Raw genomic sequence first — 27,952 nt, 5'->3', positions numbered from 1 at the left:
AGAGAGAGAGAGAGAGAGAGAGAGAGAGAGAGAGAGAGAGAGAGAGAGAGAGAGGAGAGAGAGAGAGAGACTTCACAGGGCTGAGGTGAGGATGGATGCATAGAAAATAGAGGCAGGAACCCGGACGGAGCCGGGCACGGGGCGAGCGGGTCAATACACCCGAGCTATTCTTATCCCCCACGCGGTGTCCCCGCCGCGTCTCCGCCCGGACGTCAGGCAGCGGCCTCCGGGCCCTTCCCCCGCCGCGGCCGCCGGGCTCCCACCTGGACGGCGCGTCTGCCCGCGGGTGCGGGGCGCGCAGGTGAGTCCGGGGGGCGGGCGGGGCCGGGGTGGGCCCGGAGGCGCGGGTCATTAGCAGGCGAGCGGGGTTTGGGAGGCGGGGGGAGGGGCGCTGCTGACCCGAGGGCCCGTGCGCGCGCGCGTGTGTTTATATGTCTGTGTGTGTGTCTGGGGGGGTCCCGCGGTAAGCAGAGGCCGCCCGCGCGCGCTCGCGCGCCCGCTCCAAGATGGCGCCCCGCCCCCGCCCCCCGCGCGCGCGCCCCCGCTGCTCGGGGCGCGGCCCCGCGGCCGGCGCGCTCCAGGGCGGGGGATGTTGTGATGGAGAAGCCGCCGCGGAGCCCGAGTCCCGCAGCCTGAGCCACCTCCGCCACCTGGGCCTGGGGCCTCCCCGCGCAGGTAGGAGCTGCCCCCGGCCCGGGTCCAGCCCCGCAGGCCCGATCGCGACGCCCCGGGCAGGCGGCGGGGCCCGTCCAGCCCCTTCCCCATCGGCGGGGGGCGGCGCGGGTCTCCCGGCCAGGCCCCGGCCCCGCGGGCGGCCCTCCCAGCGCGCGCGCTTCCCACCGCCCTTTTGTGCCCCACCCCCGCTGCCAGCCCCCGGAGGTGCCCCCTGGGGCCTCGCCCCGACCCCCTCCCAGACCTTTACCTCCCGCTCCCGGGGATGAATAGCGGGTGACCCCGGGGGACGCGCGGCGAGCGGGGGGCGGTGGGGGAGGGGGCTAGCGGGGGGAGGGGCGGCTGCGGCGGGGAGGGGGGCGCGCGGGGCCGAGATTGGCAGAGACGCGCCGAATCCTGCGGGGTCCCAGGCCGGGAATCTGTCAAGCCGCATTCTGTTGCCCTCGGCGACCGAGGGGTGTGCCCTGGCGCCGCCTGTGTCCCCGGCTCAGCCCGGAGGCCTAGCGCTCGCCCGAGCGTCGGTCCCGAGCGGTCTTCCCACCGCCAATACCGAGGTTATTTTGAACCCGCCAGCCCGATTCCTTTGAATTCCGAGCCCCTCCCAGCGGACTCCCAGCCCGCCGCACTTCTTCAGACTGTGGCGACGCTGGCCGTCGTGTCCTCGCTTCCATTCATTCTTAAAATCGCCCTACTCGTCCTCTGTCCCTGACATCGACTGGCACTGCCCAAGCCAAGGTCACTAGGGACTTCCACGTGACCAGTGAGCACTCTCCAGACAGCCCCCCGTGCTCTTTAGTAGTATCCAGTGCTGTGTGTCAACTCATTCTCCAGGAATCATTCCCCCCCTTTCTCACCTGCTGTCACGGTCTACTACTTTCCATCCCGTTTGTTACTTCCTCCTCCTCTTTTTAGGTATTGGGACCCGTTCTGCTTCTGTCTTGAGCTGTCATTGTGCCCTCTGTCTGCATTCTCTTTGGTTATTCCATTTACTCTCAGGGCTTCAGACTTCATATATGCATGCTAATGGTCCCCACGTTCTCATACCTGGCTCCAACCTCAAAACTCCAGACTCTGGTAGTCAACCTACCGACACTCCCTCAGAAGTCCAACAGGAATTCCAGATCTATAGGTTCAAAGCTGAGTTATCTGCCCGATGCTCTTTCTTTACCCTAGTTCCAAATCTGTTACCCTTCAGCTGACAAATGGCAAGTTTCCAATCAGTTCCTTAAGCTGAAATTCTTGGACATTCTAGTTTTGCCTCTATCTCTCTCATCATTTTTGTTTGTTTGTTTTTGGGCCACACCCAGAAGTGCTCAGGGCTTACTCCTGGCTCAGCAATCAGACATCACTCCTTGTGGGGTCAGGGACCATATGGGGTGCTGGGAGTCAAACCTGGGTCCTGTGCTTAGAATGCAATCGCTCTACCCACTATTGTATCTCCCTTTCTCCCCAACCCCTTCTCTCTCACCTTCTACATGTGATGCCCCTAAATTCTGTTACATCCACTACTTAACTATGTTTCTAATCTATTCATTTTGTTCCATCCCCAGAGTGAATCCAGGTCATAGCTCTTTCCTTGACTGTGCTACCCTTTTTGCCTGGTTTTCTTTAACTGTTCTTCACACAGCAGCCAGTGTGATTCTTTAAAAAAAAAAGAAAAAGAAAACCAAAAACCCAGTATTTGATCATTTACTCTTTTAACAAATATGCTTTGAGTGTAGTGTTAGGAACTGAAGATATAATTCTGCTCAAAATAGAGGGGATTCTTGTCCACGTGTACCTTGCAATTTGGTGTGTGTGGATAATCAGATAAGAATCAAAACATGTAACAAATATGAAGGAAGGGTATATGGTGTCTGAAGAATATACTGAAGCACATGCTAAACTGGCTTGGATTGTAGGAAGAGGGTCAGCAAAGGCTGTTCTGTGAATGTTACGTTGGAGCTGAGTAGTTTTGCTGAGAATGTAGGAGGCAGTTCATGGCCAAACAGAAGTCAAATGCAGACACATTGTGGAAACTGAGAGCAATATTGTTTTCAAGGAATCAATAGAAGGACAGAAAAACAGAGTGCCAGAGCTGAAGAAGGCAGAGGGCAGACTGAACAGGACTGCTTAGACTATGTTAAATCTTTTTACGTCAGGCTGGAGAGATAGTACTGCAGGTAGGGCGATTGCCTTTCATGCGGCAACCTGCACTGCATACGGTCCCCACCAGGCGTGATCCCCGAGCACAGAGCCAGAAATAAGCACCCAGCACTGCTGGGTATGACTAAAAACAAACAAACAAAAAGAATTTGCCCTTGTTATAGATAGCTGATGCGGAGGGGATAAAAATCACGAGGTTTTCTCGGATAGGAAATTGCCAGTACCTAGAAATGGATTGAATTCAGGGTGTGTGGTCTCAAGGATGGTGCCCCTGCTTCAAGGCTCGCACGGCAGGATGGGTGGTCGTACTGTTCCATGAGTCAGGGTCCCCGAAAGAGAGGCAGCGTGTGTGAGAGAGAATTTGAGGGATCTGTTTGTGAGGCCTCTCGGCCCAGTAGAGATGTTGACTAGAAAGTGGAACATACATGCCAGGAGCGCAGAGGAGGAGTTGAAAATGGAGATGGGAATGTGAAGATCAGCAGTGGCTGGTAAGTGAAGCTAGAGGCCTGGATGGATTCCTGTGTTGAGTTTCAGGTGGAAGTAGGAAAGGGAACAATCCTCCAGTAAGAAGAATAAGAAATTACTGAAAAGTAACTGGAATGTAGGACAGAAGCCAGGAGATGTGTGTTGAAGCCACAAATGAAAACTGCATGAGACAAGGCTGGTGTCAGATGCTGCTGAGAGGACAACTGAGGCGGGGACTGCAAGTGTCCGTTAGATGAGGTGCCATCAGGGTCCTGTTGGGGGCTGTGACTGAGGAACGTTGGGAGTGAATGCTAGAGTGAAGAGGGGTGAGGAGCTCAAGGTGACGCACTGGCAAAGGTGGATAGAGACAGCTCTGCTGAGAACTTTGCCTGTGCAGTGGGGCTGACCTGGGTTTGATCCCTGGCACCCCAGATGGTCCCCCGAGCCCTGTCAAGAGTGATGCCTGAGCGCAGAGCCAGGGGTAAGCCCTGAGCACCTCTGGGTATGAACCCCCAAAAAACAACAACAACATTCTGTGGGCTTCCTCCCTCCCTCCCTCCTTCCCACCCTCCCTCCCTCCCTCCCTCCTTCTTTTTTTCCTTCTTTCTTTTTTTTTAGGGGTGGTGGTGGTGGTGGTGATACTCAGGGGTGACTTCTTACTTCTGGTGTTGCTCAGAATACCATTTGGGATGCTGGGGATCAAACTCAGGTTGGCCACATGCAAGGCAAGCATCCTACTTGCTATATTTTTGCTCTGGCCCCTAAAGTCTTAATTTTTCCACACCCAGTGGTGCTCAGGGCTTACTTCTGGCTCTGTACTCAGAGTTTACTCTTGGTGGGCTCAGGGCACCATAGAGGGTACTCGAGATGAAACCTGGGTCAGCCATGTGCAAGACAGATGCCACACTCACTGTACTATCACTCTGGCCCCTGTAGGATTTCTTTTTTATTGTTTTTTGTTTTTGTTTTGGGGTCACACCCAGCAGTTCTTAGGGCTTACTTCTGACTCTGTGCTCACAGATCATACCTGGTGAGGCTTGGGGAACTATATGGGGTGCCAGAGATTGAACCTGGGTCAGCTGCATAGAAGGCAGGCACCCTACCTGTTGTGCTTCATCAAGCCAGTAGTACTCCAGGTGTGGTGCTCAGGAAACACGCAGGGCCAAGGGATCAATCCTGGATATCCTGTGTGCAGAGCGTGAGCTGGCACGCCCATTGTCAAAGATTCTGTTTTTAAGTTGGGCGATAGCGGATCCCATTGGGAAGATTTTGCTGTTTTAAAAAAGCTAATGGATTAATGGTGACAAAGGAGGCCTAGAAAGGCGGGAAAGGATGCGTCCAGATGACTGGTGAAGCAGTGGGCTTTAGGCGGAAGGAGAGAAAAGGTCAGGTGTTGACGTCAGTAGGCTTGTGTGTGTGCGGACATTCTCCTGCTGGGGGACTTTCACGCTTTATCTGTAAATTATGACTGGAGCAGGGTGTGTGAAGAGGGTAGCCCAGGGAGAGTGCTGTTCTTGCCTCAGTTTCCAAGCTGCTTCTTCAGGTAGGGCGTGACTGATGTCTGGGCCAGAGTCAGATTCAGGCTTGCGTAGAGCTCTTCATGTGCTTCACCATCATAATAATTATTCCAAACACTGGGGGGCTTATTCTGGATACCAGTACCCCACTGCATTGTAATGAGTTGGTCAGCAACTGTTCTCCACTGGGCTGTGAGCACCACTGGACAGAGACCATTTCTTTGTTTTACATCATTCTTCCCCATGTAATTTCCAGCATATGGGAAGTTGTCAGGTTAGGGGACCCTGAGGAGTGTCCACCCTCAACCCTGTGGTCTGTCAAGACCATCTTTATACTCCGTGGCACTGCTTTAGTCAGGACCCTGAGGCCCCACCCAATTCCTGCCTTATACCAGAATCTGTTTGCCTCTTTCCACACTAGAGAGGCTCTAGGTCTAGATGACCCTATGAGAGAGGAGAGGTTGAGTTGTACCCCTTACTTTGGGGGTTCACTCCTGGTGCTGTACTCAGGGATCAGTGCTGTATGGCTGTATGGGGTGCTGGGGAGTGAACCCAGGTCAGCTGCATGCAGGGTCAGACCTGAGCATCAGCCTGACGTTGGGGCAGCCCTACCCATCTGGTCACCCAGTCAGAAAGCATCAGAGAGAGAATGTGACCACCCTGTGGCAAAATTTACTTAGAAAGATTTTCGGGGAGAGAGAGTCCCGACCCACTGTCCTATCTCTCCAGCCCCGGTACCCCTGCTTTCAGGGGACATCCTCAGGGTACTCTGGGACCTTGCCAGCTGCAGATGGCCCAGTGGTGTAGTCTGATAGAGTTGCACATGGGCCTGTCCCCTGAGTACTCGGGGAGACCAGATTCACCCAAGCAGTGTGAATGCCGCCAGGTCTACACCTGGTCTTGCTGGGAAAGGCGGGGGACACATTTACTGGGGATCAGTCTTGGGACCTCATACATGCTCAGCATGCATGCTGCCCCACTGAGCTATCACCCCAGCCCGTTTCCTTTCTTAAAGGTGTTGGGCACAGTCAGGCCACTAGTTATCCTTTGTCTTCTAAGAGCCAGAGGGGGTTGTGGAATTTGGGGGGCGGAGGTGGGGAGCAGAAAAAAATGTCAGAGGGGGCAGAGCTGGAGGACAGTACAGCTTGGTAAGACTCTTGCCTGCATGCGACTGATTTGGATTTCATCTCTGGCACCCCATAATAGTCCCCTGAGCCCCGCCAGGAGTGATCCCCTGAGCTGAGAGCCAGGAGTCAGCCTTGAGCACTGCCGGGTGCTCCAGAACCAAACAAAACAGGGCTTTCTCCTTCAAGCCCCTGTTCTCCCTTGAACACATAACTCTTTCCTTCTGTTCTTTCCCACTCTGGAGAAGCCCTGCTGCTCTCGAACCTGTATTCCTCTTTCTCTCCCTGCAGATCTCTAAGTAAATTTTGTCAGAGAGTGCCCGCATTCTTCCTCGGGTGCTTTCTGACGCCGTGACCAGATGGGTCGGACTGCCCCAGTGTCAGGCTGATGCTCAGGTCTGTCCTGCCTCACAGTGTGTGCCCTTCTGAGATCATATACTCCTGAGTATACTTTCTCATGGGCTGGAATGATAGCACAGCGGGTAGGGCATTTGCCTTGCACGCGGCCAACCTGGATTCTATTCCTCCGCCCCTCTCGGAGAGCACAGCAAGCTATCGAGAGTATCTCGCCCCCACGGCAGAGCTAGCAAGTTACCCGTGGCATATTCGATATGCCAAAACCGGTAACAAGTCTCACAATGGAGACCTTACTGGTTCCCACTCGAGCAAATCAATGAGCAATGGGATGACAGTGATACAGTGATACAGTGATACTTCGTCATGTGCTAAGGAGAGGCTGACCCACTCACCAGTGCTCCAGAGTGGGACTTGTTATCCTTCTGATTCTCTAAGCTTTGCCAGCCACTGGGGTCTTCTACCGCCTGGGTATCCTGGGATGTCACTTTTGAATAGCTTCTGAGCCCAGCTTTTAATTTAACTCCTGCTCCTTTTGGCAGGGAGAGGGGTCGATTTAGGAGGGGTGGCCACACCTGCCGGTGCTCAGGATTACTCCTGGCTCTGCTCTTAGGGATTGCTCCTGGCAGACTTGGGTACTATATGGGGTATTGGGAATCGAACCTGGGTCGACCCAGTGCAAGGCAAGTGCCCTACCGGCTACTGTTGCTCTAGTCTCAATCCTTCTCTTTTCTAGATCTCAGCCCTCACCTGTCTGGGACCCCTGTCCTCGTCTTAGTATCTTCTGAAAGAACATTTATCTTCCTCTCACTCCATGCCCTTTCCCCAGCGCATGGAGCCACATACGCCTTTCTTAATATTTGTTCCCAAGCTTTCTTAGTCCTCTTTTCTCTTGCCCTATATCTATCCCTTCTTCCTTCTTTCCTTCCATGCCCAGGCCCCTTTTGTGGGCAGCACCCACAGCGCACCCTCCTTGGTCATGGGCAGGTGAAGTCGAGTGAGAGACAGCCCTGGATGTTGGGGTGGAATGTGGTTCTGGGCGCTGTGAGACTCCCAGGAGGGATTTGGTCACTGGAGGCTGTGGGGAGAGACCGAGGAGGAAAGGTTGCTTGGCAGCTCTGACCACAGAGCCAAGTCTTGAAACACGAGCAGAGGTTCTCACAAGTGGACAGGATTCCAAGCCCAGGGAGCCGTGGAACCAAACAGGCAGGACTGTGAGCATGTGACGTGTTCTAGAAGCCACCCCATTTCACGTGGCTGGAATGTGAGGTGTGGGGTCTGTGCCTTCATAGACACGAGCTCAAGGCTGCCCTCCCCAGCACAGACGTCCTGAAGGCCGAGACAAGCCATTGAACTTCTCAGACTGGGGGACTGGCATGGTACAGTCTGGTTTCCATTTTTGGAAGATTACTGTGGTTCTGGGGAGAGGCAGTGCTATTTTTTCTTTTATTCCAGTGACCACAAGTTCTCTCTTGCCACACTGAGCAGATCAACAGTTCCATGAAAGGCAGAGACACAGAGAGGAATCTTGATTTCCCAGATGCATGTGTAGCTCTGGACTAGGGTCTGAGGCGCGGGACAGGCCAAGAGCAGCGCGCCTGACTCCCGCCTCAGGACTGGGCACCAGCCCCCGAGAGATGGCAGAGTCGGGCTCAGGCCACCTGAAGCACCCTGCAGCTCTGGTACTGGGGACTGAGCATGACCCTGAGGAGGCAGAGAGAACCGGGCCGTGACCGGGCACGAGGGCAAGAAAGCACATATATTAGTGGGAATCAGGAAGGTGAACTCTCAGGCGAGAACCAGAGGGAGCGTCGGGTGGGAGCATGGGGGAAGGTCAGTGGGGAGCAGCTGACAAGGAAGAGTTGTGGCTTGGGGGTTAGTGGTAGATGGGTCAGAAGAGGGAAGGAACGAGGGAAGGGGGAAATAGTGCAGCAGTAGCGAGAGGGGGCAGGATAAGAGGTTTGGACAGCTAGTAGTTAGGGACACTGGTTTGCGAGGAGGTGGGGAGCCAGTGTGATTTCTGGGAGAGAGCTCCTTGGGACAGGAGTGGTAGTACAGCAGGTGGGGCATTTGCCGTGTACCCCGCACCGTCACAGGTGTCTCATTGGGATACACCACCAGGAGTATCCCTGGCTCTGCCAGGAGTGCGCCCCCCCAAAAAAAAATCAGGGAAGGAGGGGACAGGGCAGTGGAAGGGCGGGAGAGCAGGGAGGGGAAAAGTGGGGTCTTGAGCGGGGATTGCTGGGGTCATGGGCTCATGGGCTCGAATAAGTAAGGGGAGAAGTGATCCAGCAAGATTGGGAGAAGGGAGTTTGAAGGGGCAACGTGGAACTGGAGGGTCGCTCATGTACTGGACAGGGTGAGGCCCTCGTGGGGCCACCAGGAGCAATGGTTGAGACCAGTGGCACGACTGAAATGCTTTTTCCGAAGCTGCAGAGGAACTGCTAAAATGAACCTGGAGGAGATGGGGTAGATGGAGCCATTTATTCACTCACCAGTACAGCCCCGCGACTTCCTTTTCTGGGCCAGTCTGTGCTAAGGCTGAAGGCTCGTTTGCAGTTGGCGGGGGGTGAGGGGGTGGCATTGACAGGACAAGATCCTCATTGCCATGGAACTGAAATGACAGCCATAGGGAGATAATCACTCAGCAGAGCAAGTCATTCCTTCACCTGTCACATGGACCTAGATGCAGGGAAGGATGTGGTCATGGCCACGAGAAAGAGTCTTCAGGGAAAGCCTAGCCAAGGTCTGTGCAAAGCAATAGAGGGCTGGAGGGTTCAGCGCACAGGCTACTGCCCTGAAATAGGCAGAGGGCAGTTTCGGGGCTGGGGGAGGACCTGGTGCCTGAGGTAAGAGACTTCAGAGAAATGGTCACCAAAATGTCGCCTCAAAGGCTGGCTGGCCAGAGGAGCCATGAATAGGCACTGAGGCCCTTCCCTTGTAACCCGCCTTCCCAGGGCTCCGCCCTTTGGATCCGCAAGCCGTCCCCACCCTCATGCACCCGAGTGTGGGATGGGCTGGAGCCCGGTGGTTTGGGGTGACGGAGCACAGCCTGAGGCCCTGAGGCCCACAGTGTGTGTGTGTGTGTGTGTGTGTGTGTGTGTGTGTTTTGCTAACAGGGTGATGGGATTAAAGGGACAGTCCTTGTCCTGTGTGGAGCTTGCCAGCCGTGGCCTGGTACAGTTGGCTGTGGCGGAAGATACTGGAGTGACAGGGCACAGAGAGCCCTTGTGTCGAGGCGCTGCTGTTGGGAGTGAGGGCAAAGTGGCGGGGGGCGGGGGGGTGTGTGTGGCGGGAAGGGGGTGGTGCTGCCCTAGGAAGCACAGGCCTGAAGAATTGGGGAATGGGTGGGCCTTGAGCTCCAGCCTGGCCTGGGTTCGGGGGACGGCGATGCAGGGGAAAGGATTAAGCCCTGCATGTATTTCCTAGGGACACAGCCCCATGCAGGCTGCCCTGCTGAGTGTGGGGAGATGAGGAGGAGCAGGGGGTGGCCCTGGGCAGAAGCAGGGGCGCCGCCACCCTGCCCTGGCCGCTCAGTATGTTCTCCTCTCCCCACCCACAGGATCTGCCAAGGCCATGTCTGTCCCATCGTCACTGAGCCAGTCGGCCATTAATGCCAACAGCCACGGAGGCCCCGCCCTGAGCCTGCCCCTGCCCCTGCACGCTGCCCACAACCAGCTGCTCAACGCCAAGCTGCAGGCCACAGCGGTGGGGCCCAAGGACCTGCGCAGTGCCATGGGGGAGGGTGGCGGGCCCGAGCCGGGCCCTGCCAATGCCAAGTGGCTAAAGGAGGGTCAGAACCAGCTCCGGCGGGCTGCCACCGCCCACCGTGACCAGAACCGCAACGTGACCTTGACCTTGGCTGAGGAGGCCAGTCAGGAGCCTGAGATGGCACCTTTGGGCCCCAAAGGCCTGATGCACCTGTACTCTGAGCTGGAGCTCTCCGCCCACAACGCTGCCAACCGAGGGCTCCGGGGGCCTGGCCTGATCCTCAGCACCCAAGATCAGGGGCCGGACGAGGGAGAAGAGAAGGCGGCAGGGGAGGCGGAGGAGGATGATGAAGAAGAGGACGACGAGGAGGAGGAGGACTTGTCTTCTCCCCCAGGACTTCCCGAGCCCCTGGAGAGTACGGAGGTGCCCCCCGGACCCCAGGCCCTTGCAGACGGCCCCCGGGAGCACAGCAAGAGTGCCAGCCTCCTCTTTGGCATGCGTAACAGTGCGGCCAGCGACGAGGACTCGAGCTGGGCGACCTTATCCCAGGGCAGCCCCTCCTACGGCTCCCCAGAGGACACAGGTACTTTGTGAAGCTTTTTTTTGTGGGGAATTGGGGGTGAACAGGAGGGAAGAGTCACAAGGCCCGTGGCATCAGGTGCTTTGAAGGAGACTGTTCTGATCTGAGTACTTTGATACATCCTTAGAATCTTCCCTCTGGCACATCCTGATGACTGAGGGCCAGGTTTGTGTATGGGCTATTCACTGGCCCGTTCACTGGCCCTCAGCTCAGCAGCCATCACATTTAATCCTTACAATAACCCTGTGGGCTAGACACCGTTAGTGCGTCCTTACTACAGAGGACCAGAACAGAGACCCTCATGACTAGAGAGATAGTACGGCGGGTAAGGCACTTGCCTGGCATGCAGGGTTCCATCTCTGGCACTGCTTATTGTCCTCGGAGCCCTTCTAGGAGGGAGCCCTGAATGCAGAGCTGGAGTGAGCCTGGAGCACAGCTGGGCGTGGCTTCAACCCAAAACAAAACAAAAGACCTGCAGAAATTTAGTAGATTTCCCAGTCGCAGACTGTCTGAACTCACATTAGAATTGAGGTTTGTACCCAGGCCAGACCTGCGCTCTCAGACCCACGTCAGCCTGCTGCCATGTCACTAGTGTGTTTGGCATGCAGTGCACCATGGCCAGGTCTAAATAGACCAGGTCTGGAGGGAGCAACAGCGATCCCCACAGAGCTCTATTTTGAAAGAGTTGTTGGATGCAGAGTACCATACTGGGCATCGCAAGAATACTGTTGCTGCTAAGAATAGGAACGGAGGGCATGGAGAGATAGAACAGTGGGTAGGGCGCTTGCCTTGCACACAGCCGACCTGGATTCGATAGCCCATATGGTCCCGTTCCTCGTTCTCCAAGCTCCTCCAGAAATGAGCCCTGAGCACAAAGCCAGGAGTAAGCCCTGAGTACTCCTGGGCGTGGCACCCTCCTCCCCAACCAGAATAAAAACAGGATAGGAAACAAAGGAAGAATAAATATACACTTATTTGGGGTGAGAGTCAGACAAGAATAGGCAAGAGGGCTCTGAAGATTGATCATTTAATGTGTTCCACCTAGAGCCTCCACATTTGCTGTCACAGAGAGGCGCCAAGAGCCCAAACAATGGGCTGCAGCGAAGGTAAAGATTAGGAGAGATTCTCTCCAGCCCAGCTGGGGAGGCCTGGCAGGGAGCACAGCGTTCCAATGAGCTGACCGTTCCCAAGGCAGCACATTCTCCCCTTTCAGAAAGGGGGCAGCTTCAGCCCTTCAGGAGAGAGAAAAGAATAGTGAACGCGATTTACCCACGCCCCAGCTTTAGCAGTTCCCAGCCCAGGACTAATGCTGCTACATCTGTACCTCCCCTTCCTCCTGTACTACAGCCGGGGCCCTTTCATAGCAAATCCTTCCACGGATAACATTTACGCGGGCATTTCTAAAAGCAAAAACTCTTTTGAAAACCCACAGTCCTCTCAGCATGCCTACAAAAAATTAACTATTAATCCTCAACATTTTTAAATATCTAGTCAAGGTTCAACTGGTTTTTTCCCAGTTAATGAGTGTCTTCCCCACTCCCTTACCTCCTGACCTTTTAAAGGAGTTTTGATGGTTTGAATCAATATCCAAATAAGTCCCGACCTTTCGATGGTTGATATGTCACTTAAAGTTTCTTTTGATCTTTGGTCTGTGTTCTCCCTGCTGCTCTTCAGTTTTGGTTGCAGGTGTGTGTGTGTGTGTGTGTGTGTGTGTGTGTGTGTGTGTGTGTGTGTGTGTGTGTATTTTAATTCGTAATCCCAGTTTGCCGACTCTTTGCACTGTGTTGAGCATGTTCCTCATCCCTTGAATTTCTTGTGCTTGTTAGTGAGTTGTAGAGCTTTGCAGATTCTTATTTGAAAGGGTTTTTTCTTTTTGAACCTTTTTTGCATTGGTTTTTACAGGAACTCTTGATAGGCAGTATTGGGGACTTTTCTCAAAAGCCAAGTCTGATCACCTATCTTATGTGACATGGAGTGGTCTTTGTCAGTTACTGCCTGGACTGCTACCCTTGGAAGTGACAACCGTTCCTCTCCTCAGTTTGTTGGATGGAAGAAAATGGAGCCTTAGTGAAGCCAGTGAATATGGGAGATGGAAAACTAGACATTGCTTTGAAACATGCCAGTTTTTCTAAATGTTAGTTCTGGTTTTCAAAAACGCCCTCCTCAGGCCTCACAAAATGTGTCTGAAGCTTGCATCAGCCTGCAGAGAGCTGGTTTGCAACCTCTGCCCGTAGGCGTCTGACACAGGCCATGTAATGGGAGGCCTGGATGCTGAGTGGCTCCTGGGATGGGCATTGTGGCCAGGCGTAGCCACACCCAGGAGGCTTCTGGAATAAGCAGGATAGCACTGCTGAAGAACAGGGAAAGGTGTGTCAGTGCAGACAGAGGCTGGCGGGCTCTGCTGGTGGAGGCGTGGGGGATTGAGGAGAGCAGACTGAGGAGGGGGCTCAGTTCCTTTTTCTCTCTCTGTTTTTAATTCTTAAAATATTTGTGGTATGTTTATGGTGTCAGGAATCAGAGCCACATGAGGCTGATGCATTTTGGCCTTACTTACTTTCCCGTGATTGTGTTCCGGTGGCCAAGTGTGTGAATAAATGAATGAAGGAGTGCTAAATGGATGGACTTTTTGCTGACAACGTACCTACCTGAGAACATCTGCCCCCATAACATTCATAGTCTAAGGAGCGGAGGCAAATATAAATGGTTAGGAGCAATATGATGAGCACTGGATGGAAGCGGATGTGTGTGTGTGTGGTGGGGGGTGGTCGTGGGGGTCAGAGGATTAGTCCAGGTTTGGGATGTGACCTTTGCTTTGAGGAGGACTTGGTGCAAGCCAGGTGAAGGCCCATGGGAAGGAAGCTGGGCTCGGAGAGGAAGAGGGGCATGAGCCAAGCAGAAAGTGCCAAGGGATTCGGAGTAGAGATGAGGCTGGGATTAGGCAGGTGGTTAGTGGCTCATAACAGCCCACAGTGCCCTATGGAGGAATTTGGATTCTATCCTGAAGGTAAAGAGAAGAGAGTATTAACTTGTGGAGTAATTCCATTAGTCTTAGCATTTTGGAAGAATCATTCAGGATGTAGTATAAAGTCCAAATTGGTGGGGACCAGACTGAAAACCTTTTTTTAAGGCTAATGGGGTGGTCCAGGTTAAAAAATTCCTAGAATAAAGGTAGCCTCGATAGACCTATGATGAAAGTATCCCAGTGGTCCAGGGTAAAAAAATCCCTAGAACAAAAGTACAGTGGGTAGGGCACTTGCACATAGCTGGCCTGTGTTTGACCACTGGCACTGCATATGGCCTCCTGCACCCTGCCAGAAGTGTTCCCTGAGCACAGAGCCAGGAGTAAGCCCTGAGCACCACCGGGTGTGGTCCTCAAATAAGGAGAAATAGCCTCGACTACAATAAGGAGAGGGTGGAGAAAAAGAGAGAGCAGTACGTAATTCACTAACTCCTGAGCAAATGCTCAAAGGTATGCATGGACAAATGAATGGGTGGATAAATGAATGCTGCAGGAACACTAGACGGCAGGCCTGTGTGCCTGCATGGGCTGCCGAGGGAATGGAGGTGTGCGTTCCTGAGTAATGCAGGCATGAGGAAGCAATGGCCTGGGTGGAGCTGTGCCTGGAGGGACAGGTGCCAGGCTCCAGAAGGGCCTTCCAGATGGTCACGGGAGGGGAGAGGTGCCCCTCCAGGACAGATCGGAAGGATAAAGCTCTCTGAGGCAGGAAAGTGCAGGCTGACAGGGCTGGCAATGGATTGGTGTGCCTGAGTCAGACCGAGGCTGGTGCATGGGGCCCCAGATTCAAGAAGCGTACGGTCCCTGAGGGAGACGGGTGTGGCTGTGGAGGGCTCGGGCACGGCTGCCCTGGCGCTGGTGTTCCTGGAAGGCTTGCAGGGAAGGCTCTGCAGTTGAGGGGGCTCTCAGGGGAAGAGCAGCCAGTCTGATTCCCAGGGGCGTGAGGGAGGGGCAGGGAGGTGGGGGGAGAAGAGGCTCCTAGGAGGTGAGCTGGGCTGGATGCAGAGAGCCCCTCCTCTCGGGCCGGCGCCCTTGCAGGCGCAGGCTCCTGGGCAGCCTGCCCAAATCGAGCCCTCCTGCCAGGTGTGCAGCCACCTTTGTGTGGCCACTCCCACTCGCAGCCCCCCCTGGGGCCGGTTGCTCAGCAGCCGTGGTCTGAGGGGCCTGCCTGTCCCTCAGCGCTGCCTCTTGGACCAGTCAGGATTCCTGGTTTCCCTGGTAACGGGAAGCACGTCAGCAGTCTGGGCACTCCCAGCTGCTCCTGGTGCTGCGGTTGCCGAGGAGACGCTGCAGCCTAGCTGGGCCCTGGCAGGTGAGGGGGGTGGTGCTGGGACGCCCCAAGCAGTCCTCGCTTGCCGAGGCCCAGGCCCACGAGGTCCACTCTGGTTGCTCCCACAGCGGGGGCAGATTCTGGGTCGGGGAGGGTTCCCCGGGAGCCTTGAAGCCACACCCTGTTTGTGCTGAGAGCTGCAGGCTTTGCAGGGCCCCAGGTGGCTGGGTATCCCCCGGAGAGGAGAGGGGGGTGGCTGAATCCCTCCTGGAGTCCATCAGACTGGGCTCTGCTGTGGCCCCAAGAGGTGCCCGCTGTGGAGGGGGGCTGCAGGGGACAGATTCAGAACTGGGGGTGGGAAGCCAGAACTAGGAAGAAGAACTGAGAGTAGACAGCGCTGGGGTCTCATGTGTACCCCCTTCCCCACCCCCAAGGACATGCCCTGCTGGGGTGGTCCTGCCCCTCCCTGGTGATCTGCAGGCGGGCGAGGATCTCTCCTGGCAGGCTGTGCCCTGGTGAGAAGAGGCGGGATGCGCTTCTCTCTGCAGCCCAGCCCCAGGCTGTGAGCCCAGCTGGCTGGACTGGAGGGACCGTGAGGAGGGAGGGCGGAGGCAGGAGGGGCTGGGCGCGAGCACCATGTTCTCCCAGGACTTTTTCCTGGCCATCATCCTGCAGGACAGCAGCCCAGGTGAGGGCACCCGGGGCCCTGGGCAGGACCTGGGTGGGGCTGGCGGGAGAGCAGAGGCCGTGGAGGCAGAGGGCGGAGGCCAGGCGGGAGCCAGCAGCCGGGCTGTGGCTGGGGGGTGGAAGGGGGAGGCCACACATCACCGTGCGCTGCTTGTGGCCACAGCAGAAGTGTCTGCCTTGGTGTGCATGGTTGGGTCAGGGGTTCCCCCACAGACGTGGCATGGGTTGGATGAGTGTCGTGTCTGAATGCATGTGTGCTCATGCTGGGTGGTGCCACCACACCTGTGTGGGGATCTTTGTGGGTACAGCTTTGCGTGTGTGTGTATGTGTGTGCGCACGCCTATGTGTGTGTGCGCGCATGCGTGGTGTCTGCATCAGTGTCTGTGTGGTGCTGGTGTGAATGTGTCTGCCACCGCACACTCAATCTACCCTGCTTTGTGGGGGCTGCTGTCAGAACTGTATTTTTGGGCACACACACCCTTGGTGGCGGTAGCACAGGTGTGTTGGCAGAGCATGTGCAGGTGATGCGTCTGGGTGCTCATGTGCATAGGAGCTGGGGCGTGAGTCTGTACGCCAGGAGTGCAGCCGGGGCCCTCGCGCCTTCTCCCTGCCTTCCTGCTTCCCTCCACGGGCCCCATTAATCAGGAGCTGGGCCCAGCAGGAGACTTGAGCTGTGCCCCCTGCTGGTGGCCCCGTGTTGCGGCTGCAGATGGCACACTAGCACGCAGGGGGTTGTGCTGGAGCCTTCGCCCCACGTCATCTTCTCAACCCTGTTGTTTTGGGGGATGTGTGGGGGCACCTAGGCAGACACAGCTGCTGTCTGCTAATTGGGTGATATGACCCTCATCGAGCCCCCCTCGCCCCCCACCGTCAACCTGGCAGATTCCTTCTGGAACCCCAACGCCTTCGAGACGGATTCCGACCTGCCGGCTGGATGGATGAGGGTCCAGGACACCTCAGGGACCTACTACTGGCACATCCCAACAGGGACCACCCAGTGGGAACCCCCGGGCCGTGCCTCTCCCTCACAAGGAAGCAGTCCCCGAGAGGAGACCTCGCAGGTGAGCGTGCAGGCCTGTTGTTCCTGAGCGGGGCAGTGGGTGGGGGAGCCCCCCCCTCATTGCCCCATCCCCCCACCAGCTCACCTGGACCGGCTTCACCCACGGAGAAGGCTTCGAGGATGGGGAATTCTGGAAGGTGAGTGAGGAGACCCGCGGTCCAGTGGGGGTCTGGAGAAGGGGCGGCCGTGGCCGAGTCCTGGTTCCTCTCTCCCTGTTCCAAGGACGAACCCAGTGAGGAGGCCCCGATGGACTTGGGGCTGAAGGAAGCTGAGGAGGGGACCCTGCCCTTCCCTGCCCAGAGCCTCAGGTGAGGGTGCAGGCCTGGCGGAGTGGCCTGGCAAGAGACGGGCTCGTGTCTGGCATGAGCTTGGGGGGTGCTCCCAGGATGGGGGTCCTATACCAGGTGTTGTCATTTGCCTCCAGCCCGGATCCATTGCCCCAGGAGGAGGAGAAGCTGCCCCCCCGGAATGCCAACCCGGGAATCAAGGTTTGTGCCACACCAGCCCCCGCTCTGCAGGCTGGGGCCTCTTATTATTGGGTTCTGGGGTATTTCTGGTCTCAGGGTCACTCAGTCAGTTTCCAAGTTCGGGACTCATCCTGTCACAGAGCAGGCCCGTGACCACTGTCATTTCTAACTCAGCCAGCCGGGTGGGCTGGTGGGGCCCCCTCCCAGGTTTGCCTCAGGTGTTTCCTTGCGCCATAGGATCCCCTCCCCCCCGCCACCAGCCCTCTCTGCTGCCTTCCATGTCCTATCTCAGGGAACCTCGCACCCTCCCACGCGCCCACCATCTTCTGAGTCTGGAAGGCGTCCTGTCTCCCCGAACCCCTCTGTGCCCTGTGCTTCCGCGGGTTTCTCTCAGTCCCACCATCCCTTCTGTGTCTGGCAGTGTTTCGCTGTGCGCTCGCTGGGCTGGGTGGAGATGACCGAAGAGGAGCTGGCCCCTGGACGCAGCAGCGTGGCTGTCAACAATTGCATTCGTCAACTCTCCTACCACAAAAACAACCTGCACGACCCCATGTCTGGGGGCTGGGGGGAGGTGAGGGTCAGAGGCCAAGAAGAGGCACTGAGAGGTGGGGGCGAACCGAGCCACCCAGGCCTGGGTTGGGGGCGGTGGGTGTAGCACAGCCGCTGGGGTGCCAGAGAAGGCATGTGTGACTCACCCAGCATGAGCCTGACGGGCAGAGGGTTCCACACCAAAACATGCCCCTCCCCACCCCAAGCCGTGGCTGGTGTCCCTCAGCCGGAGATGGGGGCCGTCAGCCACTGTCCCCCAGGCCCACCCTGAGTGCTGCTTCCTGCTGCTGCAGGGGAAGGATCTGCTACTCCAGCTGGACGACGAGACCCTGAAGCTGGTGGAGCCGCAGAGCCAGGCCCTGCTGCATGCCCAGCCCATCGTCAGCATCCGCGTATGGGGCGTCGGGCGGGACAGTGGAAGGTGGGAGCAGGGCTTAGCATCCTGGGGCGGGTGGGGGCGGTCTCCCCAGCACTCGGAGGCCGGCCCTCCTTTCTGACTCTGTTGCTTGCCTCTCTTTGCTGCCGGACCCAGAGAGAGGTACCATGCCTGTTTCCGCTGGCCCTTTCTCCTCCCACACGTGGACTAGAAGCGCCCCAGTTGCCCTCTTCTGCCCCGCCCCTCCCTGCCCGCTGTGCTCGCCCATCCTTCCCTGCCTCGGCATGCTCGCCCGTCTGCCCTCAGCCCGGGGCCGCCCCCACAGGACACCGTCCCCAAGAGCAGAAACTCCCGAGGAGCTGTGAGGGCCGGGGAGGGTGTGTTGTGGGGGGAGATGAGACTCCACAGGGCAGCCCTGGGAGACACCGAGATGCTCCTCCCCCAACAGGGACTTTGCCTACGTAGCTCGGGATAAGCTGACCCAGATGCTCAAGTGCCACGTGTTTCGCTGTGAGGCGCCCGCCAAGAACATCGCCACCAGCCTGCATGAGATCTGCTCTAAGGCACGGCCCCCTTCGCACCCTGAGCTAGCTGCCAGCGTGGCTCTCTAAGGACGTGGGGCAGGAGGGGGGCTATACTCCGTGCAGGCCGGGGACTCCAGGGTGACACAGACCTAACAGACCTTCCCTTCGTCATTCCCTCCCTTCCTCAGATCATGGCCGAACGGCGCAATGCCCGCTGCTTGGTAAATGGGCTCTCCCTGGACCACTCTAAACTGGTGGATGTACCTTTTCAAGGTCAGTGTCCCATCCCGGCCAGAGCCTGCTCAGCCTTACTGCCTGAGGCGCGGTGACTCAAGAAGCGCCACGAGCCTCTGGACAGACAGGATAGCAAAATGGGCAGCACGAGGGTAAACGCTTGGGCGGAGTCAGTGGAGGGACTACAGTTCAAGGGACACGGGTCAGGTGGAGGGAAGTGGACAAGATGCCTGTAACTGTGACTGACCTTCCTCTTCTTTCCTGCAGTGGAATTCCCCGCGCCCAAGAATGAGTTGGTACAAAAGTTCCAAGTCTATTACCTGGGGAATGTGCCTGTCGCCAAGCCTGTTGGTATGTCCTTCACCCCCGGGGGCCACTGCCTGGCTCCTAAGGCCCTGCCCACCACGGCTTCCTGAGGCCTCCTTTAGTATCCCATGATGCTGCTTGTCACTCTGCCCTTCCACTTCCCGAGCCTCTGTCTCAGCTGCACCCCTTCCAGCCCATAGCAGAGGGTGGCACATCTTCCTGAGCAGGAACCACGTGACGGTGGGACAGGGGAACTCTCTGGGGGAGAGCCTCCTAGGAAAGCTGTAGCTGGGTTGAGACAGGGTGTAGGTAATGGGAACCCCAGGCAGCAGCTTGGACTGAGGCTTTGGGATTGCAGCACTGGCCAGATCGTGAGCATCTCAGGAGGAAGCTTTGTTGTTTAGAGTACTTCCTTTGGAGGGTATGCCGTCACCAGTTTATCGATAAGGAAGCTAAAGTTCAATCGAGACTTAAAATCTTACAATCCTGGAGCTTCCATAGTACCTGCTGTTTGCTCATTTGTTCTTTCACTTAGAAGGTCCCTGTGAAGCCCTCCATGTCTGATTTCATGTAGATTACATACATTAGTGGGGGAAACAGGACTTAATTGAATAATTGTACAGTGAGTGTGTAATTACAGATTGTCATTCATCAACAGAAAATAGCTAGTGCTGAGAAACTAGGTATTAATAGGAGTCTCGTCTGTTCCTGGGAGTGAGAAAAGACTTTTTGAGGGCCAGAAAGGGCCAGTTCAGTCTCCCACGCTGCATATGGCCCCTCGAGCAATACCAGGAGTGAGCCCTGAGTACAGAGCTAGGAGTGAGCCCTGAGCACCTCTGGTGTGGCCCCAGACCCTCGCACCACCCCGTCCCCCCTCCAAAAAGAGAGTAAAGAGGTGTCAGTGTGAGATGGTTGGATAAGGCAGGAAAAGCCCATTCCCGGCAGAATGAACAGAGTGTGTGAGGACCACAGTGGAGACTTGGCTTTTCAGAGACATGGAGAGAAGGTGACATGCTCACAGTGCAGCGGAGACTGGACAGCTGATAGATGTGAGGGACCTAATAGCACCCTCCTTTTTAAAGAATTTTATTTTACTTTGATAAAGTTGTTCACAATGATATATTACACTGAATATTTCAACACCAATTCCACCACCATTACATATCACCACCACCATTTCGAATTTTCCCAACCACCAGCCAAGCCTGCCCCAATAATTAATTTTGGCCCTAAATAATTTATTTTGTGAAAATAAATAAATATTGCTTGTTATGAATAATTTGCTTAAAATGATAAAATATTTCTTAGGAGAAAGTGCATGTAGATTGTTGTATCTTACCCTGGAGCCTTTAAGCCCTCGTATAAGCAATTACTAACATGTTGTTACAGGTGACCCTCGTGTGCTAGTGCTAATACTTTCTCAATAGAGATTGCTTGTCTTCTACTTCACATCCCATCCAGTGTGGTTGCTACTTCAGGTATATCTGTGATGTTTGAGATGTCGTGCACTCCAGGAATCCTAAACTTTTAAATAGGGTGATATAGCTGGAGTTAATTTTTTTTTTTTTTTTTGGCTGTTTGGGTCACACCCGGCGATGCACAGGGGTTACTCTTGACTTTGCACTCAGGAATTAACTCCTGGCGGTGCTCAGGGGACCATATGGGATGCTGAGAATCGAACCTGGGTCAGCCGAGTGCAAGGTAAACGCCCTACCCTCTGTGCTATTGCTCCAGCCCCCGGAGTTAAATTTTTAACTCCGGGCATCTCTGTAGTTTGTTGATCTCTTTCAAGATTTATTTATGAGTCTCTGGATCATGGCCTATTAATGAGCTTATATGATACCAGAGGCAGTTCGTGGGCATGAATGCCAGACTTCCTGAAGAACAGGGGGATAGGGGAAGGTTGCTCATCCCCAACTCTGACTCCATGAGAGCCTGGAAATTTCAGTTACAAATCCTGCATACCTGAGTTTTTCAACATACTCATTCCAGGGTGAGGCTCGTTGCGAGCCTGTGGAGTCCAGCCATGAGCAAGGCGGCGATTGGAGTGTGGAGGTTTTCAGCTGCTAGGGCTTCTTTTGAGTGAGTGGTGGCCTCACTCACCCCCTCTAGGGTACCCCGGATGAGACTCAGCCTGGCGTAGGGTCTGGATGCCTCTCTCCTAATAGCCCCCTAACTATCTGCTCTTCTCCTAAGATCCATGCTAGGCTGTTTGTTTTCAGGAGAGCACTTGGCATAATCATCTTCAAATTTTGTAAAGCTCACTTTTGGCTGTGCCATGGAGAAAGATGTTCAGCGGGTGGAGGAGGATGTGAGGAACGCAATTAGCAGGATCTTGCAGTAGTCGTGACCAGAAATGAGAATCTCTTGGACGACAGTGTTGCTGAAGAGGAGTGTCTAGATTCAAGAGATGTTCAGACAATTAGAAAGCACAAGCTTTGGGGCCAGGGAAGTATCCCACAGTAGCGGAGCACTCACTTTGCATGTGTGAGACCCTCAGTTCATCCCTGTGGCTCCACAGCAAAAAAAAAAAAAAAAATTCAGGCCTTTCTTACGGATTGAAGATGTAGTGAAGGACAGAGGCATGAAGGATGACTCTTGGCTCCCTGACTTTCTGGAGAGTGGTACCATTGTCTAAAGATCGTAGACACTGGAAGAAGAGTTATGGAGTAGAAACTGGGAATTAAGTCTTAAACAAGTTGAGTTTGAGGTGCCTTGGAGAAGCTGAGTTGCAAATTTAAGTTAGCAGTTTCATTCATAGAGGAGAGATATGAGCTGGAGATTCAGATATGGACCCTGTTTGGTGATGGGGTAATCGGTGAGTATAGATAAGACTGACCCACGAAATTGAGTTGCCCCAAGTGAGAAGAGAAATGAGAGTAAACTCAGGCTTGAGGCTTGTCACCATAGTTAGTGGACCGTGGAGTAGGACTGTGATCAAGGAACAAAAGATTCTGCTTCAAGAAATGGTGAGTTGGGCCAGAGCGTACAGTGGGTAATGTACTGCCATTAATGTATATGCATGTGGTTATCCAAGTTCAATCCCCGGCACCCTTGAATGATCTCCTGAGCCCCACCAGGAGTGATTTTTGAGTGCAGAGTCAGGACTAAGCTGGTGTGGTCCCCAAACAAACAAAACCCCCAAAGAAATGAGTCATGCCAGAAGATCCTAAGGAAGAGTGGAAAGGGTTTGTGAAGACAAATTAAGTGATGACATAGCCAGCAGATCCTAGTTCATTTGCGATTCTTTCCCTCTCAAACCATGCTGGCTTTAATAACTAGCACTCTGTGTTTAATGACTGGAGAAAGCAGATTCATCCCCCCAGTCATCTTGTTTCAAAGATCACAAGAAGGGGTCTTTAGGCGCTGGACAGATAGTACAGAGTGTAGGGTGTTTTCTTGGCATGGGTTGACCTGGGTTCGATTCCCAGCATCCTGTATGGTCACCCAAGTACCACCAGGAGTGATCCCTGAGTACAGAGCCAGGAGTAAGTGCTGAGCACCGCCAGGTTGGCTCAAAAATCAAAATAGAAAAGAAACAAAATATAGGAGTGGGTGGATATTATAGGGCAATAACAGGGAACCGTGTAGGTTGCAGATGAGTGCCAGAATAAAATAGACTTTCCTTGTGGGCTGGTTCCCTAAGGTACACTTTATCTTATCTACAAACCCAAACAAAATGAGGGCTAGGTTTCAGAAGGGGAGGGTAAACTGAGGAGAAATGATCCTTATCTTTGGGTTTAGGTCAAGAACAGTTGTCCTTATCTAATTTTGATCTTTGGCTCCATTTCCGAAATGAAGCTGTTAGGTGGATTGAAAGGCTCTTTTGTATTATAAAAGTCCTATATTATAAAAGATCTTTCTGTGTTATAGGCCCCAGACTAGTTTTCCCTAAGGTTTGGGAAAATTGAAAACTCCAGAAAGCGAAGATCACTATGAGAAATAGGATGTGAAATCCTCTAAGGCAATAGGCAGATTAATAGCACTGTAGCATTGTTGTCCCGTTGTTCATCGATTTGCTCGAGCAGGCACCAGTAACGTCTCCATTGTGAGACTTGCTACTCTGTTTGGCATATTGAATATACCACGGGTAGCTTGCCGGGCTCTGCTGTGCGGGCAGGACACTCTCTGTAGCTTGCTGGGCTCTTTGAGAGGGGCGGAGGAATCAAACCTGGGTCGGAGGAGTCGAACCCGGTAGGCAAACACCCTACCCGCTGTGCTATCGCTCCAGTACAGGCAGATTAGTAGGCGGCTTTATTGGATAAGAGTACTGGTCACAAACACATGTTTAATAACAGAACCCACACAAAGGGTGGGGATTGAACTGGGGTTAGAAGTTAGGAACAGAGGATAGGGCGTGTCTTGCATGTGGCTTGCCTGAGTTGATCCCCTACATACCCTTCAGGCACTGCCAGAAGTAATCCCCAAGTACAGAGCGGGGAGTAAGCCCTCAGTTCGGGTGTGGCCCCAAACCAAACAAACAGAAAAGTTAGGGGCAGAATTCCAGAGAGGAGGGAGCGGTTGCAGTTGGATTCTCCAGCACTGTCCCTGCAGAGTGGGTGGAGCCTGAGAGATGGTACAGGAGATGGTGCAGGAGGGGAGACACTCACCTGCAACTAATGGTGCTTCAGATCCCAGCACTGCCTGTGGTCCCCCAGCACCACCAGGGGTCACCCCTGAGTACTGCTGGGTGTGGCCCAACTGTTCCCCCCCATCGCCCCCCCCAACCCCACGGAAACACAGGGGGCTGGAAGTGAGAAAAGCAGCCCCAGTGAGCAGAGAGGTTATTTGGCTAACACCTCTGCCGCCCGCACTCATTTCTGCCATTCCGTCTTCCCCCTCACTCCGACTTCTTGCCTCTTCAGTTATTGCCCCTGCTCCAGCACCTGTCCCTTCCCCCTTCATCTCTTCCATGCACGGGTTTTTCACTGTGTTAAATCTGCGGCCTGGATGCTTTGTCCACCCTATGCCCTTCGGCTCGGGGGCCAGCTGTGTGTGGGAGGGCTTTCACAGCCGTGGTCTCTCCCCTTGTTTTGAGCTTTATCTTATACTAGTTTTTTTTTAACTACCAGGAGTTTAACATTGGCCCCTTCTTCTTGTTTCATTTTTGATTTTGGGCCACACCTAGCAATGCTCAGGGACTCTGCGCTCAGGGATCACTCCTGGCTAGGCTCAAAAGACTGGATGGGGTGCTGGGAATTGAACCCAGGTCAGCTGCAAGGCAAGCACCCAACCTGCTGTACTACCATTGTGGCCCACTGCTGCCTTCTAAGGCTGCAGTGTTCACGCATTCATTCATTACCATTGGTGCCAATATGTGCTAGGTTCTTGGTATACCTTAATGTCAGGTTGCTACCTGCAGGTACTTAATATTCTATCCAGGAAATGCAGATTATTTTTAAAAAATCAAAACAAAACTGTAGCCTGAGCAGTCGTGTAGTGGGTAGGGCATTTTGCTTTGCATGCAGCTGACCTGGGTTCAGTCACTGGCATCCAACATGTTCCCTAATTCCTGCCTGAGTGATCCATGAGAATAGCTGGGTGTGGCCCCCCAAACAAACACCTCCCCCCAACACACACAGTTTGTAGTATTTTTGGATGGTAATGGTTGCTATGAACAGAAAAATCCAGGGCAGGCTTAGGAGGGTTGTGGGGTGTAGGCCAGGAGTCAGGGGAAGTCTGCCCTGGTGGTTAACAGACGTGACCGGCTTTCCTAGCTCGTTGTTCCCCTGCTTTCCTCTCCTCCGCTTATCTCGCCCACACAAGATCCGGTTCCACCCCACAGCGTGTCTGCAGACCTTGCCGTCCTGGGGTTTGTGCTCATGATTTTGATTTTCCACTCCACTGGCCTGTCTTGTATGTCACAGTCCCCCACATTCCTTCGTGGCTCTCTCCCCTCTCCCCTTCTCCCCTCCCCCCCCCATATCTCTGTCATTCTTCCCTGGACTTCTGGGTTCTCTGCTTGGACTCGCTGTCAGCCTGAGCTGCCTTGCCAGGGCCTTGCGCTTGCATCTGGATTCCTTCAGGGTCTAAGCCTGGTGTTCCCAGTCGGAACATAGAGACCAGCTCAACTTGGTTCCAGTCCTCTAAGATGGCCAGAGCCCCATGTGGAAAAGTTTTTCAGCAGTTTCAAGATGTTTTGCCCAGCGCTAGCCCAGCAATGTCCTCTCACTTCCTGGGTGCAGGAAAGGCTTTGGGGACAGAGCCTGAGGGATCCCTGCAAGACTTAGGATGGTGGAAACATTTCCCTGTGAGAGGAGAGACAGAGAGACAGAGACAGAGACAGAGACAGAGAGACAGAGAGAGAGAGAGAGAGAGAGAGAGAGAGAGAGAGAGAGAGAGAGAGAGAGAGAGAGAAAGAGAGAGAGAGAGAGAGAGGACTTTGGTAAGCTGCTTACTTGCACACAGCCAAACCGGGCTCAATCCCCGGCATCCTATACGGCCCCTCAAGCACTACCCGGAGTTAGAATGCAGAGGCAGGAGTAAGCCTTGAGCATCGCTGGGTTGTGTCCCCACCACAGTTTTTTTTCCCGTTAACCCCAGACAGAGGCATTTCCCTCAGTTATTGTCTATGTTCCTTAAGAGCATCATCTCTCCATACTTTGTATTCCCCATCTGCCTATCGGGGATTTGCCAAGATTAAATGTTCATAAAGGCGACATAAATCATCTGAAGCGCAGGGAGCAGTAAAATATGAGGCTTGACAGCTCTGAAGAGGGCAGGTTTTTTTTTTTTTTTTTTTTTTTTGAGAACTTGCATGCTCTGGAGAGAAATTGGGCCTGGATCCAGCCCGAGGTAAGATGAGCAAAGCCATGTCAGGGCGGCCTTTCTAGGAAGATGCTTGTCCTCTGTGCACCAGGAATCCTGAGCGGGAGCTCAGTGGCCTGGGAGCTGGGCAGAGAGACCTTTGACCCGTGTTCTCGAGGGTGACACTGCTCATTCTCACCTCCTTGCCGCAGACCTAAAGGGCATCATCGACCCCAGAGCCAGGTCACGAGTGATAAAAGCAGAAGGGGTGCAGGACACGTGTCCCTGCAGTAAAGAGTGAAGAAATCTTTTATACAAGGGCCTGGCCTTTGAGCATTTGGCAGGAAGGAGGGAGTGCAACTAAGATTTTGGCAGCTTTTTGAGTTATGAAAAGTTGGGCTCTGGGCGAGGGCAAGGGCCAGGGGAGGGGCCAACATAAGCCCGGCTCTGGAACCAGGTACCCTTTCTCCTTGTCACTGCAGGCCTCCTTAAAAGCTTCAGCTTCCTCATCTGTAAAATGGTGGTTATAAGAATGTATTGTAGGATTGATTGTTAGGGGTATGAGTGAGATGTCGCACTATACTGCCTCAACAGTACGGGGCAGGAGAGTGAAGGTTTCTCAGATGGCTTTGAAACGACACAAGGCTTGGGTGTTAGGTTAGGCTGGCCAGCAGGGGCTGTTTGGAAGGCACTGGTGTGAATTTACGGAGTGCCCCTGTTTGCACTATCCCTTCGACCCACATTGAGAACAACACAAGGTTTGGGGATGTCAGCTTTGGGGATGGTGCGGGGTGTCCTATTCTGGTGACTGGAAGTGACAGAGGCAGTGAAGGAAGAAAATCAAGCTTAGGATTCAAGCTGGAGGAAACCATGACAGTGCCAAGTCACTGAAGCCCAGGACAGCCCCGGGGAAAGGATTGCAGCACAGCACTGCCCAGCGCTGTAGGCTGCCCCGGGGTGATGCGTGGAAGGTCTTGGCTGGGCGGGGCTGGGGAACTCCTCCTTACCCCCAGTGGCACCTCATTTGGGGCCACATTTGTGGCTGTTGCCTTCCAGGGATTGATGTGATAAACGGGGCCCTGGAGTCCGTCCTGTCCTCCAGTAGCCGTGAGCAGTGGACCCCCAGTCACGTGAGCGTGGCCCCTGCCACCCTCACCATCTTGCACCAGCAGGTAAGGACGGGGGGGCTGGGGGAGGCATGGCCGTGCCTCTGAGGAGGTGGCGGGGGAGGCCCCGCGGTGGGATGGTGGTTGCCCCTTTGTAACGGGGTGTCCTCTCCCCAGACGGAGGCCGTGCTGGGGGAGTGTCGGGTGCGCTTCCTCTCCTTCCTGGCAGTGGGCAGGGACGTCCACACCTTCGCGTTCATCATGGCTGCCGGCCCAGCCTCCTTCTGCTGCCACATGTTCTGGTGCGAGCCCAATGCCGCAAGCCTCTCAGAGGCTGTACAGGCTGCGTGCATGGTAAGTGGGTGCAGCGGACGGTGAGAGGGTGGCGCTACCCCTCCACACACACACATACACACACACACACACACACACACACATCGGGTGTGGGGGTGGGGCGGGCTGGTGAGTGACTGGCCCTCTGCCTCTCTGCAGCTCCGCTACCAGAAGTGTCTGGATGCACGTTCCCAGGCCTCCACCTCCTGTCTCCCAGCACCCCCTGCTGAGTCCGTTGCCCGGCGCGTTGGCTGGACCGTCCGTAGGGGGGTTCAGTCGCTGTGGGGCTCCCTCAAGCCCAAACGGCTGGGGGCCCATACCCCCTGAAGCCCCTCTGTCCTCCCTCCACCTGCTTGCATTGTGGCCCCCTGGGGAACTCAAGGGTGTGGGGCAGGGTGGGGCCCTAGAGACCATTCTTAGGCCACAGCCCCCCCAAAGCTGCCCCTCCCTCCCAAGGAGTTGGGGTTCCCTGCCTAGGGGATGGGGAGGGTGAAGTGACAATACTGGATTGATGATAGAGACATGGGGAGCAAGGGCCAGCCCTGGGCTCTCACCCATTTCCGGTGGAGCAGGAGGAAATGGTTTAGGCCAGGCCCTCCTGGGAGGGTCCAGGAAAGGGGTGGCAGTCCGGGTATGGGTCACCCCTCCTCTGCTCTCTGGGCACCTCTGCTGTACTGATATCACTAATAAAGTCTGTCTGCCCTGCTGA

At 54.9% G+C, this 27,952-nt stretch overlaps 1 protein-coding gene across 4 annotated transcripts; it reads left to right on the top strand.

The window, feature by feature from the left end:
- The first annotated feature begins 70 nt into the window (after positions 1-70).
- On the top strand, positions 71-27,952 carry APBB1 (amyloid beta precursor protein binding family B member 1). Of its 4 annotated transcripts, none has more exons than XM_055141761.1 (14): positions 71-301; positions 9,840-10,571; positions 16,424-16,602; positions 16,682-16,738; positions 16,824-16,909; positions 17,026-17,089; positions 17,490-17,639; positions 17,911-18,038; positions 18,442-18,556; positions 18,706-18,790; positions 19,019-19,102; positions 26,861-26,976; positions 27,088-27,264; positions 27,403-27,952. In XM_055141761.1, exons 2-14 carry the CDS (start codon positions 9,854-9,856, stop codon positions 27,568-27,570), a joined length of 2,127 nt encoding a protein of 708 aa, XP_054997736.1. In that variant the 5' UTR covers positions 71-301; positions 9,840-9,853; the 3' UTR covers positions 27,571-27,952. The 4 variants fall into 4 exon arrangements, with proteins under 4 accessions (XP_054997736.1, XP_054997735.1, XP_054997737.1 ...); XM_055141760.1 differs by lacking the exon at positions 71-301 and adding an exon at positions 525-675; XM_055141762.1 differs by lacking the exons at positions 71-301; positions 9,840-10,571 and adding an exon at positions 14,813-14,896.

The sequence above is a fragment of the Sorex araneus genome, chromosome 6 (genome assembly GCF_027595985.1).
Source record: "Sorex araneus isolate mSorAra2 chromosome 6, mSorAra2.pri, whole genome shotgun sequence".
Classification (NCBI taxonomy): Eukaryota; Metazoa; Chordata; class Mammalia; order Eulipotyphla; family Soricidae; genus Sorex; species Sorex araneus.
Note: the sequence above shows the minus strand (reverse complement) of the source record. Positions and strands in the feature narration are given on the sequence as shown.